We start from the raw sequence: 15896 nt of genomic DNA, 5'->3' as shown, positions 1-15896 counted from the left end.
ACTGGCACTGTTCTGGAGACTTAATAATGCTTCTCTGCAGTTATTTTTAATCATTAGTTTCTGATTTTAAGCTTTGTTATTTCCAAATACAACATGATTTTGTAAACAAATGCATTATTATTTATTATTATTATTATTATACGAAACAACAACTTCTACTTGCTCAGCTTATTTAGAAAAAACAAATATTGTTATTAAATGTGTCTAACATGCAGCTGTAAACATGTCAACGTATGTGGCCATTGCGCATGCGTTGAGTCAAAACCACACCCCTTCTTAGTTTCTGCCCCTCTGATTCGTCAGCACCGCGGAAGCGGGTAATGGCGGCGTAAACAACACTAAGGTTCGAAAGAGAAGCTCCTTCTACCGAGCCGATATGGAAATCAAAACTAAAATACACATGAAACTCAAACAGAAAATATTTTAAGTACAAGACCGATCTCTCGGCGTTTGAAGTATTACATCCCCTGGTTTTCTTGGTGCAGTAAGCCGCTGGTTTAAGTCTGCTAACTAAAACAAGTATCAGGAGAAATGGATTGCGTCGTTACGGGAGGAAACGTGAAAGGTATCTAAACGTGTTGTGCTGAACCGGGCTCGTCTTTAACAAGAACATGAGTATCAAAAGGCTAAGCTGATAACATTAATAATGTTGTTTCTGTTTCTGTACGTACCGTCCAGTACTGGCCAAAGCCATCCAGTCTCTGTCTCGTATCGGTGATGAGCTGTATGTGGAGCCTCAGGAGGATGGGGTGAGCTGCTTTGTCAAATGCACACACATTTCTTCCTGCCATGCGTGCAGACTTGTTGCTTCCTGTCAGTTCAGTCTTTGCGTCAATGATAAATACTCTTTTTTTTTTTGTATCTCTCTTGTAGCTGGCCCTGCGGTCTGTGAACTCTTCTCGGTCGGCATATGCATGCTTCCTGTTTGCACCTCTCTTCTTCAGCAGGTGCGAAAAGTGTGCGTGTGTTTAAATGGCACAGTGTGTGTGTGTGTGTGCGTGTGCGCTGAGCAACACATTTTTTTTGCGTGCTTGTTGAGCTGAAACTCAAACTTGGCTTTGTCATTCTGATGCAGGTACTCTATCCCAAGTGGGCCTGCCTTCCGCTGCAAGATGGCAATAAAGGTACACGAAGAGGAGGAGATTATAAAATAGTTCATGTCTCATACTCAGTGCATTCACATGAAAGTTAATTAGCCGTCATTACAAATTACATACATTATATTAATATGTTCTGCATGTATTAATTACTTATTTGTTCAATTCAATTCAATTCAAAAAACTTTATTTGTCCCCGGGGGGCAATTCAAAGGCACACAGAGCAGTAAATTAACAACAGTGCAAGTAAATGAAACTTTTTAACCTAAATATAAAGTTTCAATTTAAATACAACTTAAAGCTTAGACTTAACTTAAGAATACAAAATATAAAGGAGTAGATATAAGTGGACAGTGATCGGACTAACAGATGTAAACAGATGTAAACAGAACTATGTGCAGTAAACGAGAAATAAATATATATATACAGCGCTATGTGCAAGTAGGCAAATACTAAATTCTAAGTTATTAAGGTGCATGGTGAATAATGGAACAACAGAAACTAATATATACAATATAGCTGTAAAGGTAAAAATGAGATAAATAAAGTGACCGTAGTGCAATGATGGATAAGAAACAACAGGACCTTTACCTTTATGGTTATGTGCTCACTAGTTTTCCAAAAGTCTCAGTCACAGCAGTATATGATATTAGGTTAACAACTAAATAAGGTCAAGTGTTAGGTTTGTGGTTACAGTGATATACAATATATTAGAGATCTGAAGCGCAACAATTTACAAAAAATTACCTTGTTTTTATCTTTATATTCATTTAGCAAACTTTATTGTAAAAAGTATTTTGTGCTCAGTCATAATTTCAGGAGGTAGAGCAGTTTTATGATTACCTGTAAGTGCGATTGGAAACGTTGAAGGTGTAAATATGAGAGTTTAGAAGTATTTTTTATTTGACTTAGATTTGAAAAAAAAAAAGTTTTTCTCATAGCAGTTTCATTGTATTATATTAGCGATATATTCAGTGTGAATATATATTTTTAGATCATATCAACATAGTCATGGTACTTGTGGGGTTTTTCCCCTTCCCATGTTCCTCTTGGCGTGAGCCAGAGCGTGCAGGCCGTGTTCAGGTCTCTGGCGTCTCTGGAGAAGACAGTGGAAAAGTGTCACATCGAGCTGGATGAGCAGAAGAACCGCCTCACCTTCACTCTGCACTGCAAACATGGTATACGTGTTCCACTTCCTTTCTAGACGGTTCACAATGTTTTACAAGGATCACAGAGGATAACATTTTTCTACAATGACACACTTTATTTTAGCGTAGCACATCGTACATTCATTGCATTTTATTCCATGTGCTTTAGTGTTGGTATTTTTCTCTGCAGGTCTCCTGAAGACACATAACCTGTCTTTCCAGGACAGCGAAAGCTTACAAGCAGTGTTTGATAAAGACAGCTATGCCAATGAATTCAGGTCCCATCCCAGGTCTGTAAATATTTCTTCATTCTACTTTAAAAGAGAGATACAGTCTTCTTTCAGCCTTGATAACTTACAAATATTTGTACTGGTTTCTATTGTGCACTATGGGTACCATTTGTTCTGTTCTTACTGTTGTTTATGTTCTTCTGTGTTTGGTTTAGTTTGCTTTGTTCTTGTTTTTGCTGTTTGTCAAAGCACTTTGTAAACCTGTGTTTTTAAAAGGTGCTATATAAATAAAGTTATTATTATTATTATTATTATTATTATTATTATTATTATTGTCCTGTTATTGTGTTAAAAAAAAGTAAGTGATTTATATTGCTCATGCAGGTATTTTGGACAACAGTGTGTTAAGTAATACATTTCTAATGAAGGGAAAAATAAAAAGGCTGTTTAAAGCAACATGTAGCTGGTGTTATAAAAGAGGATTATGCATTGAGGCCAGAGTTGACTCACAACTTTGGTAAACTGTCACATTGTCACAGTACTACTTTTTTTTTGGCTTCACTGTGTTCTGTCCTTCCTCGATCATTTTGCATTTTCCTTTGTTCTCAGGCTGCTGGTGGACACGGTGGTTCACTTCCCTCAGTCTGTGGATGAAGTGACTGTTTCAGTGAGCGATGAACGTATGTGGGTCAGGAACCACGTGGAGGAAGAAGCAGGTGACTTAGTAGTCTGTGATTTTCACAGTAGCACAGTCAGTTGTTCTTGCAGTTATTAATGCAAATGGATTTGTGAAACCAGTGAACCCTTTTTTGCAATGTTTTAACCCTCTTTTTATTCATACAAGTCTTAATCAAGTTAGCAATATTACAGTCAGTTAGATGGACAATAGTCACTTCTTAAGGGTAAAAATGTAAAGTTCTTTATTTAACCCCCCTGACTTGGCTTTTTATAGCAAAAGTAAAGTTTTGTAATAAGTTGTGCAAAATAAGAAAAAGGACTGAATGGTGCCCAGTGGTGCCTCTGTGTGGTAAATATCACTGTACTGTTATTGCTACTGTTAAATATATAGGACGTTTCTCAAACCCTGCAAGCTGGCAGCCATATTATTTACAAAGTCGATTCAAAAACACGAGTTGACACTTGTCTTTGTTTTCTTCCCGTGTCACTCTCAGAACAGTCCAAGGCCATGCTGACAGAGCTGTGTTTGGCTTCAGACGAGTTTGACCATTTTGCTGTTAAAGCTCACAACAGCGTCACCTTTTGTCTGAAGGAGTTGCGGGTAAGACGGATAATGAAGGGAGGGAGAACCGGGCAACAACAACAACAACAAAATTCTAGAGAATTAGTCCAGATGGGGGAGAGGTACTAGAGAGGGAGAGAAGGTATTTGAGGGGAAAGAGACAGACTGCACTGACAGGCACAGTTGAAGTGGTTAAGGTTTTCTTTAGAACAAAATGTCTTGCTTTGAAACACTCAACAAGGAGGTTTCATATTGTCATTTCCCTCTCAGGGTTTGTTGGTGTTTGCAGAGTCGACTGGTCTCCCTATTTCTATGTACTTTGATGAGCCAGGCAGGTAAGCAAGCCTATATACAAATGTCAGGTCATCACATGCTTCATTCAGTGTTATTTTCACTATCCATAAATCTTCCAATTATGCTCAAGATTAATTAAATATATGTTGAGCCTAAAGCAACAACATGACTTGAGCCTAAAGCAACATCCTCAGATTGATCTTATTGTCCAACCAACTGTGAAAAAAAGTTAAAAACAAAAAAAAAGTTATAGCTCATATATAAATGTATTATCAAAAATGTTTGATAATTGTGTGTGTCTGTGTGTGTTTGTGTCAGCCCTGTGGTGCTTTCAGTAACAGACAACGTCCTGGAGGGAAACTTTGTGTTGGCAACACTTTCTGAGGACTCCAACCATTGTAAAAACAACACGAGAAGGTAACACTCAAAACACAATTAAATGTGTAAACAACGCATGAAAAAAGCTGACATTTGCCTTATGCGGGATGGTATTAAAGTATTTATTTTTAGGTCAGTTGTCAGCCAGACTTTAGGGTTAGCAGGAGCTGTGAGCACTGGCAAAGCAAACCTCAAGTATTTTGACTTCCTTACTTAAGGTTTCTTCACCTCTCACGACTTCACACAGGAAATCCCAATCATTTTCACTGCAGCGAGGCCACCTGGTGGACGAAATAAGTTAATAAGTTTGAGTGCAAATGTAGCTGACTGCAAGGTGCAGGACTATTTATGAAGTCATTATATTGAGACAAATGATGATCTAGTTTTCCATAACAATATGATTTTTTTTATTTTCAGCACTTTTTCAATCTTCTCACTTTACATCAATGCAGCACAGGTTTAGGAATAGATCAAGCGATGGTGTTGATAGAAAGTGCTGCAAAACTACATCTGTAAAACCTCTAAATCTTAACAGCAACAGAGTGTTTTTTTTTAATTATCCTGAACCTTTGACATTTCCAATCATCATGAATGTTTTCATTATAATGTTGAATGTATGAAGAGGAGCAACAAAGTCACACTGATATTGAATTCATATTACTGAAAGGCAGGCGGGGGGGGGGGGGGGGGGGGGTTGAAGGAACTTAAATGATAGTGTGCTGTCAGTGAATCTCATCATGCAGGTGGAGAGACATTTGTTCCCCTTTGACTTCCTCATTCTTTTGACCTTTGTCTTCCAACTATCCGTGCCACTACTCAGAGCGCACACACAGCCGCCGCCCCCTCCTGATGACTTCATGAATGACGACATGGACTCGTATATCATCGCCATGGATACCAGCATGGCGCCAGGTCCCTCAACTACAGGTCCACCCACTGCCCCCTTCCACAAGTCCACATGTTCAAAACAGTTGGCGGCAGCTAATCACAGGCCGAGACTACACAGTGAGGAGGAGGAGGAAGAAGAAGAAACAGAAGATCTGGACAGACCGCCAAATAAGAAGGTACAGTTAACATATTCATAAATTAGATATATTTCCAGATTAACAGATATCAGTAGCATCATATGTCATTGTTTTTTTTAAGTAGTTTCAAATCTTTATTAACCAAGAGAATGATTCATCCTCTGTTCATGGACACGTGACAGATTACAATACATTATAAAACACCCAACCATGATTTAAAAATCTTAACACAAGACATACTGATCAAAAGACAAGTCCATCTGAGATCTGTGACTAAAGAGAATGGTTGGATTTTTTTCTCAAAAACACATGTCACCCAAGAAATCACTGTGTTTAAATGAGTGGGTTTTTTTTATTAGCCCCGCCCCTTCTCCACCCCTGGTTTCCTGTTTTGATCTTAATCAACACATATTTCCTATTGAAGACTCACCTCCAGGGCTTATAAACGACTGCATTGTGTGTTTGCATGTCATGATATTAAATGATATATTGAAAATGATTAGAAGATATATTCAAAAAAAATATTGACCTCTTATGTAACACAGTCTGAGATTTGAGAGTCGTCTCCTAACTTTTTATCTAATTGTGAAAACGCTCGCTACGTGAGTCCAGAAGTAAAGGGATTGCATATCAAATCTCAAATATTTGTGTTCTTCTGGAACATTATATCAGGACTAATCTGAAGTAAACAACTGGCAGCAGATAACTAAATAAATTACGTTTTTGTTTTTTGTGTGTTTTCATTTCAAACTGGAGATCCCAATGTTGGTATCAGCTTATACAGTGTTTCAGTTTAAAAACATAGGTAGCTCCATGCATTCGTCTGTAGTCAGTTTTCTTGTTTTTCTGTGTCTTATGTTATCCAATATAACAGTCATGTCTTCATTTGTCTTTTCTTTTACCCTTTAAATACTTCAGTTTAATTTCAAATCTGTATGGAGGAAACAAGGATCATTCTGTATTGTGAAAAGTAACATCAGACTTTCACAAACAACACTTGAGTAGCTTTGTAAAAGAAGAAGACGTAGCAGCTATGCAGAGAGTTAAAGTAGCTGTAGAACTTGTTCATGAAATACCTCAAAGCAGCTCACACTTCAGCTCCTTCAATACTGGCAGTTGAGAACAGTGGCTGTCAGACAATATTAGTTTCACATTGATTAGTGGTGCAACACATCACAAATGTCAAAGTTCTGTCGGAGCTCTGATTTGTTGTGGATTGGATCGTTTTTTAAATTGGCCAAAACATTTTTTTTATTACATAAGTTTTCGCTACAGATTGTTACACCTCCAATAATTACAAGAAGATGATAAACCTGATCTTTTGTATTTAGAATGCTTTTCGAAGGTTTGAGTAGCCAGATATATAAAAAAGCGTCATCAGTTGTTAAAATATACTCTCACGCTTCGTCTGTGTTTTCTCTTCCAGTTCTGTTCCCTGTTCTTTGGATCGGTGCTTCCCCCATCTTCTCAGATGACGACTCAACCGGTGTCGAGTCAGGAAGTGTTAGCCAGTGACAGTGAAGATGACTCTCATGCAGAGTGACAGTGGACTGAAGAATGAGAGGACAGAGATGGACTTTTGTAAAAAAAAAAAAAAAAGAGTGAATGTGTTCATACCTGCAGCACCAGGAAGGAAAAGGACATGCCCAAACATTATTTTCCATCTTTACAGGCCTGTACAAACGAGTGCATGGTTCTCGTTCTTTTACATGGGGGATAAATCACAAAACAGAGAACAGGAAGCTCACCACTTTTTATTGGACTATAATGTTTCAGGTGGATTATGTGAAACTGGAAACGAAGCACTTCCTGTTTATTTTCATTTAGAGTTTGTTCAGAAGTGATCAACGTGCCTCCTACAAATAAAGAGAAAACATAACTTTCAAAGTTTTAAAACTTATTTATTTATTTACATGTCAAGAAGTTCAAGTATCAAAGAATTAGGATGATGAATCTCTGAACATTAATCAATGTGTCGTCCATTCTGCAAAAAAAAACAAAGAAAACTTTCTCGTCACTTCAGATTTGAAAATAAACTTTAAAAAATGTCCTGTCAGAAGTAAGATTGAGCGTAAGGAGAAGTACATCCGAGCGCCTCTGATCCAGTCTTTGCAGGTTGAGCTTCATCAGTGCTCCCCTTTTTTCTGTGAACCTGGGAACTTTTTCCACTCGTCTTTGGTCTCCTCCTTTCTCGCTCCCTCTCTTTTTCCAGCTCCCTCTCTCTCTTCTTTCTCAGCCTTTCCTCCTCTTTCTCCTTCCTCTCCTGCTCCCTCCGCCGCCTCCTCCTTTCCCTGGAGCTTAGATTCTCCAGATCCTCATCTTTAACCAGTTTCCCCATCTCTGTGCCATCGCTGAAGTCCTGAATTAGGATTTTGGGCACTTGTATTTTTGGTGTCCTTTTTGCCTTGGCCTTGTTTGACTGCTCTCCTTTAAGTCTGCGGAAGAGACCAAAACGTTTAGGGGGGTCGGACGGCTGCCGTCCCTCCTGGGCGAAAGCCCCCTTAGAAACTTCTGCAGGCAGTGACGAGGTGACTTCTTGGGGTTGTGTTGGGTTTACAGCTATCGGATTGGGTTTTGATTCAGCGGGTTGGACTTCTTGGTGATTGGTTATTGATTGTGACTGGTTGGTTTTCTGTGGCATGACGAAGAGATCTTCAGACAGCCTACGCCCCAACCAGGACCTACGCGAGACAGATGACTTGAAGACGTTTAAATCACCAGAAGACTTACTGTTGTGACGCTCACAGGCTTGTGTCTGGCCGCTGTGACTCGGCTCAGTCTCGTCTTTGGCAACATCTCTGTCTTGGATTTGAAGGTTCCTACCAGAGTCTGTAGAACCAAAGACATCGTCCCCTCCTGCTGTGTTTTCCTCAACATTTTCTATACTTTCTTCCTCCATAGAGACACAGACTGGTTCTTCAGGTGCAGGTTCCTCCAAAGATTTATTGTCCGATGGACTTGTTTTCTCATCAACCTCAACTGTGAGATGAACCTTTTCAGCATTTGTTTGAGGATTTTCTATACTTTCTTCCTCCTTAGAGACACAGACTGGTTCTTCAGGTGAAGGTTCCTCCAAAGATTTATTGTCCGATGGACTTGTTTTCTCATCGACCTCAACTGTGAGATGAACCTTTTCAGCATTTGTTTGAGGATTTTCTATACTTTCTTCCTCCTTAGAGACACAGACTGGTTCTTCAGGTGAAGGTTCCTCCAAAGATTTATTGTCCGATGGACTTGTTTTCTCATCGACCTCAACTGTGAGATGAACCTTTTCAGCATTTGTTTGAGGATTTTCTATACTTTCTTCCTCCTTAGAGACACAGACTGGTTCTTCAGGTGAAGGTTCCTCCAAAGATTTATTGTCCGATGGACTTGTTTTCTCATCAACCTCAACTGTGAGATGAACCTTTTCAGCATTTGTTTGAGCTCTTAAGAAGTCAGCACACTCCTCATTCATTCGACTGTCTGCTGTTGTTTCCTCTGCTTGTGTTTGATCGTTATCAAGCTTTTCCTCCGAGTCTGAAGCGGAAATTTCTTCTTTTGTATGTTCACACGCAATAGGGTCACACTCTTTCTCTGAACTATCAGCAAATGCTTCACCTGTGTCTGTCACTGTGTCATTATTGGCTGCTGTTTTCTCTTCAGTGTCTGAATTAGCCTCTAACTCAGTGCCTTCTTTTGAATCGATGCATTCAGGTAAACACAGAATTAATGATGCTGTTTCTGTTTCTGAATCTATTTGTTCTGAATTTGTTGTTTCTACTCTTTCTGGATTATATGCTAGCCCACCAGTTTCTGTCTCTGCATGAGAGCAGGACTCTTCGTTTACGTCTTCTTCTGCTAATAACTCAATGCAGAGGTGTTTTCCTTGAAATGCATCTTCCTGCGAGCTGTTTTCCTTCTCTGTGATTCCCTCTTGTTGTTGATGTATCTCCGTCTCAAAAACAGGATCCTTAACAGTTTGAGCTTCGTCTCCACTGTCTGTCTCCGAGCCTGGGCTTGTCTCATTTGTTGTTTCAGAAACTTCTGTGACTCTTCCCGCCTTCATCTGTTGCACATCTTCAGTTTCTGAGCTCTCCTCTGGTTTCATGTCAGACTGAATCATCTGTTCTTCACTTAGATCTGCACTTCCTCCTGACTCCACCTCTGTGTTTGACTCTGCAACATCATCTTTCTGTATCTCCGTCTTATTATCTTCCACAGCAGCTGGTTGTTCACTCTCTGCTGTTTGTTTTGCTGTCTCATTGTTTTCCTCTTTTACTTCAGTTTCTTGGTGTGCGCTTCTGTGACACTGCTGATCGTGGGGCCTGTCTTCAGAGGGGTTAAGAATATTTCCAGCACTCTGGTGTTTTGCTGGACTTCTTGGTGGTGCTCCTGTTTGTTCTAGAAGCTGTTTGCTTTGCTCTGTCTCTCTGACGTGACTTTTCTCCTCTTCATTGATTCTCTCTCCCGAGTGTTCAGCCTGTTCTTTAAATATCACTGTTTCTTCTTCATGCTCGGCTGGTATGTTTTGGATTATGTCAATTTTTTCAGGTACTTCCAAAAGTTCTTTTTGTGCAGTTTGTCCTCTTAGATTGGACTCGCTTTGTTTTTTGCATTCAGCTGGAACTATGTCTTCGTCCTCCTCCTCCTGAACCTCTTTCACTTTCTTGAAATGTAACTCAGACCAGCTCCTGCAGTCCTCCTTTGCTCCCATCGAGAGATGCCTCACAACTTTAGCACCGCCTTCCCACTCTCTTGTGTTGCCTTTCCCGCCTTTCTTCCACTTCTGAAGCAAAGAAGGAGACAGGGAGAGAGTGGAGGCCGAGCGAGCCAGAGGGAGAGACAGGTTCCCTTTCTCTCTCTCTCTCTTGTCCTGTTCTTCCTCTGTGTGTTGAGCCTGAGCCCACGCCATACGGTATCCGTGGCAGCGACCCCTGGGGTCGAAGGATGATGAGGGTCTGTCCTTCCTCCACTTTACTAACTGCTTCTCAGTTTGTTTCTCCAGATCTTTGGCTGATAGCTGCACTGAGCACACCTGAGAAGGAAAGAAAAACACTGATTTCACTTATGTTATATTAAAAAAACTGTCTCATCCACACAGACATGTTCACATTATTGTGTGTCACCAAATTTGAGTTTTTCCCATGTGTACTACTACTACTACTCGGGGTTCAGTAAAAAACACAAGTTGTATTGTTTGATCGGGATTTTTTGATGTGATATCTGTCATATAAACATCAAGAAAAAGTGTAATTGTTGTGCATGGAATTATACAAATCTCCTTTGCCTGCATGTCAACAGAATAACAGTATCTCCATAACAACACTACCTACTGAAGTCTACTATTATGTAATGTTCAGGCACAGACAGTAACTAAACCTTTAATAGTCATGTATTTAAAAATCAATTTAGTGTTTATCCTTAGTAACATGAGAAAAGATGTTTGCCCTGCAGTAGCTAGCTAGTTAAGTTCTTACCTCTGCTATAAAGGTGTCATCTTCCTCCTGGATCTGATCCCTGACTCCCCTCAGCCTCTCCAGAGTCTCCATCTGGCCATCACATTGCCTTCTCTGCTCGGCCCGGCCCAGCACCCGACGCACTAGCACCACCGCCACTTGGAGCAGCACCCGCACGCCTGCAGAGACCAGGAGACAACAGGTGCCAGGTGTTTCACATCATCAAATTATGTAAATGACTTCAAAATCATTCATATATTTAAATTGCTGCTCTAAAATCAACTCAATTCCTTTAAGTTAAACTTAAATATGCACTTGAAAGATTTTGTTCCTTTGTTTTAGGGAAACATATCAGTGACTTACCAAAGCAGAAGAAGAGGTCCCAAACTCGCAGCAGCGTGTTGAAGGGCAGGTGGCGTGTGAAGAGACACATCAGCCAATCTGTGGTGAACATGAGCGGCTCCACGCCGTGCTGCTGCAGGTGTTTATGTGCAGCTGGACACGTCCTTTTCAAGACCCAGGTTAGCATGGCAGCGTCAAACAGGACTCCCTCCTATAGAAGTGCAAATGTCAAAAAAAACACAGCTTCAGACATTATTGTGCTTCGCTGATCTGTCGTTTTATAATGAATAAAGTTCCCTTTAATAAATGATATGCAGCACTCTCGCACTTGAAACAGGATAAACAGGTCTTTCCCTGATGTATGATGTTTTAATGACAGATGTTTTAAAAACTATAAAGATATGAACCAATAATGCATTTATTTTTAGAAGCTTTATTCTGCATTGACTTTATTATTTTGAGAGCTTCTTTTCTTAATCATGAATAAATTACATTTCTATAAACTTCTGAGAAAAGTTTAGAAAGTTAAAGCTCTGTGAAAAGAAGGATTACTGAGGTCCACGCTGTGAAATAGGCTTGTTTGAGTGGGTGACGCTTTTTGCCTTAAGGCAAGTTCTTGGTGAAATTCATATCACAAATTAAAAGATACTAGGGTCCAATGTCAAGCCTCCATGTATATAACCTGTGTATGACAGGGGTATACATGTAAGTGCTATGTCATCGACATTGTGCCTGCATTCGACATACAGTATGTGTCGGTCCTCACCAGCAGCGGGCTGTAGTACCCCGGCAGGTACCGCTCACTGATCTGCACCAAACACCAGAATGCCTCCTGCCAGGGTCACATGAGATGAGATGCATTACAAACTGACACTTGGTCGTCAACAACAAAAACAACAACAACAGCACATTTATTTTTCAGACTAATAGAAGTATATCAAATTATGTCAGTTAACCCTTGTTATTATGCCTCTCAAGCAAAGTTTGTGAAAAGAGATTTTGAAATGGGTTGCAGCTTTTTTATTGGACAGAAAGCTGCACTGTGTTATTGGTCTCTACCTCAGCTGGCATGTTCATGAGCAGCACGGCAGCCACAGGCCCCTGTGCCTGGCAGTAACCCTCCTCTGGTTGGTACTGAGTGTAAGCTTTCAACACCCGAAATAAACCACGCTGCCTGCAGACACACAAACACAAACCACACCTTTAAACATCAGGATGTTTAGATAAAAACAGCCTTTTCATTGTAATTTGATTTAAAATCCTTGCCAACAAAAACATAAAGACAGTAGGAATATGATGATTTAGTGGTTCAGGTACACTAAAGCATAAAGAAGCATCAGGACTTTTCTGTGGCCTTCAGCTTGTTTGAGGAAAAAACAGGGTTTCCTACCCATGTCCATCCTTAGAGAGGAACATTTCATGGAAAGGAAACTGTCGGTCCAGGTCTCTCTCGATCACATCCACCCAGCTCTGCAGAGCAGGCTGTGAGTCCAAAGACTAACACAGACACAAAAACAAGGTTTAAATCGGTTATATGCAGCTTTACCCATTTTTCTCATGACCTATCTGTGCTAGGATCAGTAATCCACTCTGCCATATTGCACAAAGATAAGCTGATTTAGGCTTAGTGCTTCATTTCAGTATTTTAATGTATTTGTTGTTTAGACAGGAAGTATGTATAAAAGGTGTAAAAAAAGATGAAATGATTAGCTAAACAGAAAGGGAAAAGTATTCACAGTTCAGAAGCTTGAGCACATTGTTAATCAGATTTGCTGGATACCTGAGACATAAAAGTGACTCATTACAAGTGAACATGATACCAATGACAACACTTTCTTTACACTGAGTAAGAAAGAGAAACAACATCGTTGGACTGCACATCTGTGGTCGTAGTTGCTGATCTGAAAACATTCACCACAGTGACAGCGTGCAGGTTTCTTGCCTTGTAGAGAGTTTCATTTTGTTTCATCATGTCAGTTGCTCCACACAGTAGAGGCCAGCACTTTGCTCGGAGAGAGGCCGGGATGCCTTTCTGACACTGCACTCTGACCTAATGTGATGACACAGAATCACGTCACAGAAAAGATACTTCATCCTTCATTTAGCTTAAATGTGTATTTCTGCTTAAAAAAAACACCTTATTAGTCTTCTTCAACAAGATGTGATCCCATTGGCTGATGATGCTTATCCATTTGGCCTCCCTCTGCCTGACCAGCCCAGGAGGTGGGCCCACACACCTGACACATAAAACAACAAACAAAACACCAGGTTAGTTTAAAAAATAAGACAAATTTGTGTTCAGTGGACACTGTACAGTACATAACTGTGGTTAAAATAAGACCTTCAAGTTGCTATGCAGAGTTGATACATGCACATGTGTGTGTTTTCATTGTATAATGCAGTGCTCTGAAATTCAAGACAGGAAACAGGAAAACCACACGCTAGCAGTTTAGTCTCCATGGCAACAGGTCAGGATGTTATCAATGGGGAGAGGTTAAAGAAGGCAGGTAGAAGTAAGTGTTGCTGGTCTTGTGCTGAATATCAACCAGTTGATTTATTTAACTGCCTTTTTGTGTCATTGTGATAAATATAATGTTATAGTTAATTCATGTTTATGTTTTATCATTTCTACATCATTATAACATCCCCATTATGACTGTGCACACTGTGTCTATTAATGTCATATAGTGTGTTTTGTATCTTGAACAGTAGAGTTAATTTGGGACTTTAAACTGACCTAACAGTGCCTAAAGCTCTTTCTCATTCTTCATTTAGATCCATTCACAAAGAATATCTCTTTACAACAGAGAAGTAGTTTTGATGAGGACCCTTGAAAGATAGTGCACTTGAATATCTCTGCCTACATGTTAATACATTTTATGCACATGGTTTAAGGAGATTTTGTTTGATGTTACGCCATGTGAGCTCTCACTCTGACGTACAAATGTTATTGTCTTTGCAAACAAAGATTTGTTGTTTACTATGTTTCTCTTGTTTTTCCCATGCGGTAGATTTAAACTGTGTCGTTTATTCTCAAATGGTTTGGAAGCTGCAGCACAAGCGCTATGTACTTACAGTCTTTTGACAGTAATTTGTTAGCTGCCAACCTCTTTTTTGGCCTCATAAAGCTTGTAAAAAAGTGGTCCGACTCCTCAGAGACATTGTCCTTTAATAACTACTGGTATGTTGTTTTTATCCCAGGGCGGCTGTGGTCAGTTGGTAGAGTCTCAACCGGAAGGTCAGGGTTCGATCCCCACCTGGGCAACATGTCCGATGTGTCCTTGGGACACTTAACGCCGAATTGCTCCCGCTGCTACAGTGAATGGGATTAGTTACTTCTGATGGATGATACTACATAGCGATCACTATCATCAGTGTTTGAAAGGGTGGGTGGGACATGCAGTGTAAATGTGCTTTGAGTAGTCGGAAGACTAGAAAAGCGCTTTATAAGCTCAAGTTAATTTACCATTTACCATCCCTTAAAAATGCTGAATATTTTAACTTTAACCTTAAGGACGAAAACTCACTCTTTGGCTAAGACGCTCATGTCGTCTGTAAGACTGTGATGGTAGGTGATAAAGGCTCACAAACATGACTTAATTCTATGGGGTCGGAAGCCATACATATAAACATACACTGAAAAAATCTTTACACAATACAATCAAATTTGTAGGCTTAATATTGACTAAAATGGGTAAATGTATAACTTAATAATGTACACTATATGTGTGTCTGTGTGTGTTTGTTTTATTAATTAAAGGAAATATCAAAGTCTCTGTTATTAACAAACAGTTAAGGACCTCTGTGATTTTTTTTGTGCTGTAAACCTAAATCAGGCATTTTCTGTTTCTCTGGATAAAGCAAATATAAACCTATGATTTTCAGAGCTTTGGGTGTAGCTCATTAATCCCAACAAATAACTCACAACTCATTCGTCTTTTACTAAACTTGTCTCTAATAGATACTTGTTTTAAAGCATTAAAACTAAGACACAGTATAGGCCTACCTGGTTTTGGTCCCAGTGACAAGTTTAATAAGGGAACAGAAACGGTTCACAAGCACAAATGTGGAACTGCTCACCCAGCTGTGGATCCATTGGTCAAAATGAATCCAAACCGGTCTGTCTCAGGTTCCAGGCTAACCTCTGATCCTTCATCAGATCCAGAGCTGGCCTCTACACTGATCTTCTGGGTTGGACTGGATGGACTGAACATCTTAATAAAAGAGAGGAGGGGGCTGTGTGATCTACCATTATGATGTTAAGCAGAAATGCAGTCCTTTCTCGGGCAGGCTACTGATGTGACTTAACAAAAACACCGCTCAAAATGGAGCAAGTGGCGGAAAACAAAGTATTAGGTCCTACTGCTGAATGAATATATTGCTGAATAAAAACGTTGTTAGGCTATAGGATACTTTACGACATTATCAATATAAAGTCTTCTCTGTCTTGGTTGAGTGAGGTCAAGTTTGTTGGCTATTTTTTAACATAACAGTGCCAACTTATCCTTTCCAGAAACAAAGAACAGGACAGTTTTTCAACATGTTAAAACTTAAGTTAAAATAGTTAAAGACTAGTTACCTTTTACATTTCCGTCATGTTTGATCTCTGGTTGCGGGGAGAAGTGTGAGATCCTCCAGCGATGAACTTCCTCTCTCTCGCTCTCTCTCTCTCTCTCTCTCTCTCTCTCAAATCTGATTAATCAG

At 39.8% G+C, this 15896-nt stretch overlaps 3 protein-coding genes across 7 annotated transcripts in view; 1 reads left to right on the top strand and 2 right to left on the bottom strand.

The window, feature by feature from the left end:
* zgc:113229 (uncharacterized protein LOC550612 homolog) overlaps nt 1-826 on the bottom strand; it is a 9176-nt gene extending 8350 nt beyond the window's left edge. For both annotated transcript variants that reach the window (XM_020645829.3, XM_065959141.1), the window contains exon 1: nt 672-826. The gene's annotated coding sequence lies outside the window, so the exon portion shown is untranslated. The remainder of the gene's footprint in view (nt 1-671) is intronic.
* rad9a (RAD9 checkpoint clamp component A) lies at nt 312-7299 on the top strand. Its single transcript, XM_065959142.1, has 12 exons — nt 312-565; nt 679-749; nt 874-947; nt 1076-1124; nt 2161-2275; nt 2436-2535; nt 3085-3191; nt 3648-3754; nt 3986-4050; nt 4328-4426; nt 5208-5451; nt 6839-7299. The coding sequence occupies exons 1-12, from the start codon at nt 532-534 to the stop codon at nt 6953-6955; spliced, it is 1182 nt and encodes a 393-aa protein (XP_065815214.1). The 5' UTR covers nt 312-531; the 3' UTR covers nt 6956-7299.
* tbc1d10c (TBC1 domain family, member 10C) lies at nt 6999-15896 on the bottom strand. Of its 4 annotated transcripts, none has more exons than XM_065959138.1 (10): nt 15772-15896; nt 15273-15406; nt 13330-13429; nt 13108-13242; nt 12583-12689; nt 12252-12366; nt 11959-12024; nt 11214-11403; nt 10872-11029; nt 6999-10429 (listed from the first exon to the last, which is right to left on the bottom strand). In XM_065959138.1, exons 2-10 carry the CDS (start codon nt 15404-15406, stop codon nt 7466-7468), a joined length of 3969 nt encoding a protein of 1322 aa, XP_065815210.1. In that variant the 5' UTR covers nt 15772-15896; the 3' UTR covers nt 6999-7465. The 4 variants fall into 4 exon arrangements, with proteins under 4 accessions (XP_065815210.1, XP_020501483.2, XP_065815211.1 ...); XM_020645827.3 differs by having other exon boundaries at nt 13135-13242; XM_065959139.1 differs by lacking the exon at nt 15273-15406 and having other exon boundaries at nt 15772-15813.

This window comes from Labrus bergylta, chromosome 9 (genome assembly GCF_963930695.1).
Source record: "Labrus bergylta chromosome 9, fLabBer1.1, whole genome shotgun sequence".
NCBI classification, from domain to species: domain Eukaryota; kingdom Metazoa; phylum Chordata; class Actinopteri; order Labriformes; family Labridae; genus Labrus; species Labrus bergylta.
Note: the sequence above shows the minus strand (reverse complement) of the source record. Positions and strands in the feature narration are given on the sequence as shown.

Coding starts and splice junctions, on each gene's coding strand:
- rad9a (XM_065959142.1), top strand. CDS start 532: ATGGATTGCGTCGTTACGGGAGGAAACGTGAAAG. Junction 2,536..3,084: donor GAATTCAGGTCCCATCCCAG/GTCTGTAAATAT, acceptor CTTTGTTCTCAG/GCTGCTGGTGGACACGGTGG. Junction 5,452..6,838: donor ACAGACCGCCAAATAAGAAG/GTACAGTTAACA, acceptor TTTCTCTTCCAG/TTCTGTTCCCTGTTCTTTGG.
- tbc1d10c (XM_065959138.1), bottom strand. CDS start 15,406: ATGTTCAGTCCATCCAGTCCAACCCAGAAGATCAGTGTAGAGGCCAGC. Junction 12,367..12,582: donor CTCTCTAAGGATGGACATGG/GTAGGAAACCCT, acceptor GTGTGTCTGCAG/GCAGCGTGGTTTATTTCGGG. Junction 12,025..12,251: donor TCATGAACATGCCAGCTGAG/GTAGAGACCAAT, acceptor TGACCCTGGCAG/GAGGCATTCTGGTGTTTGGT.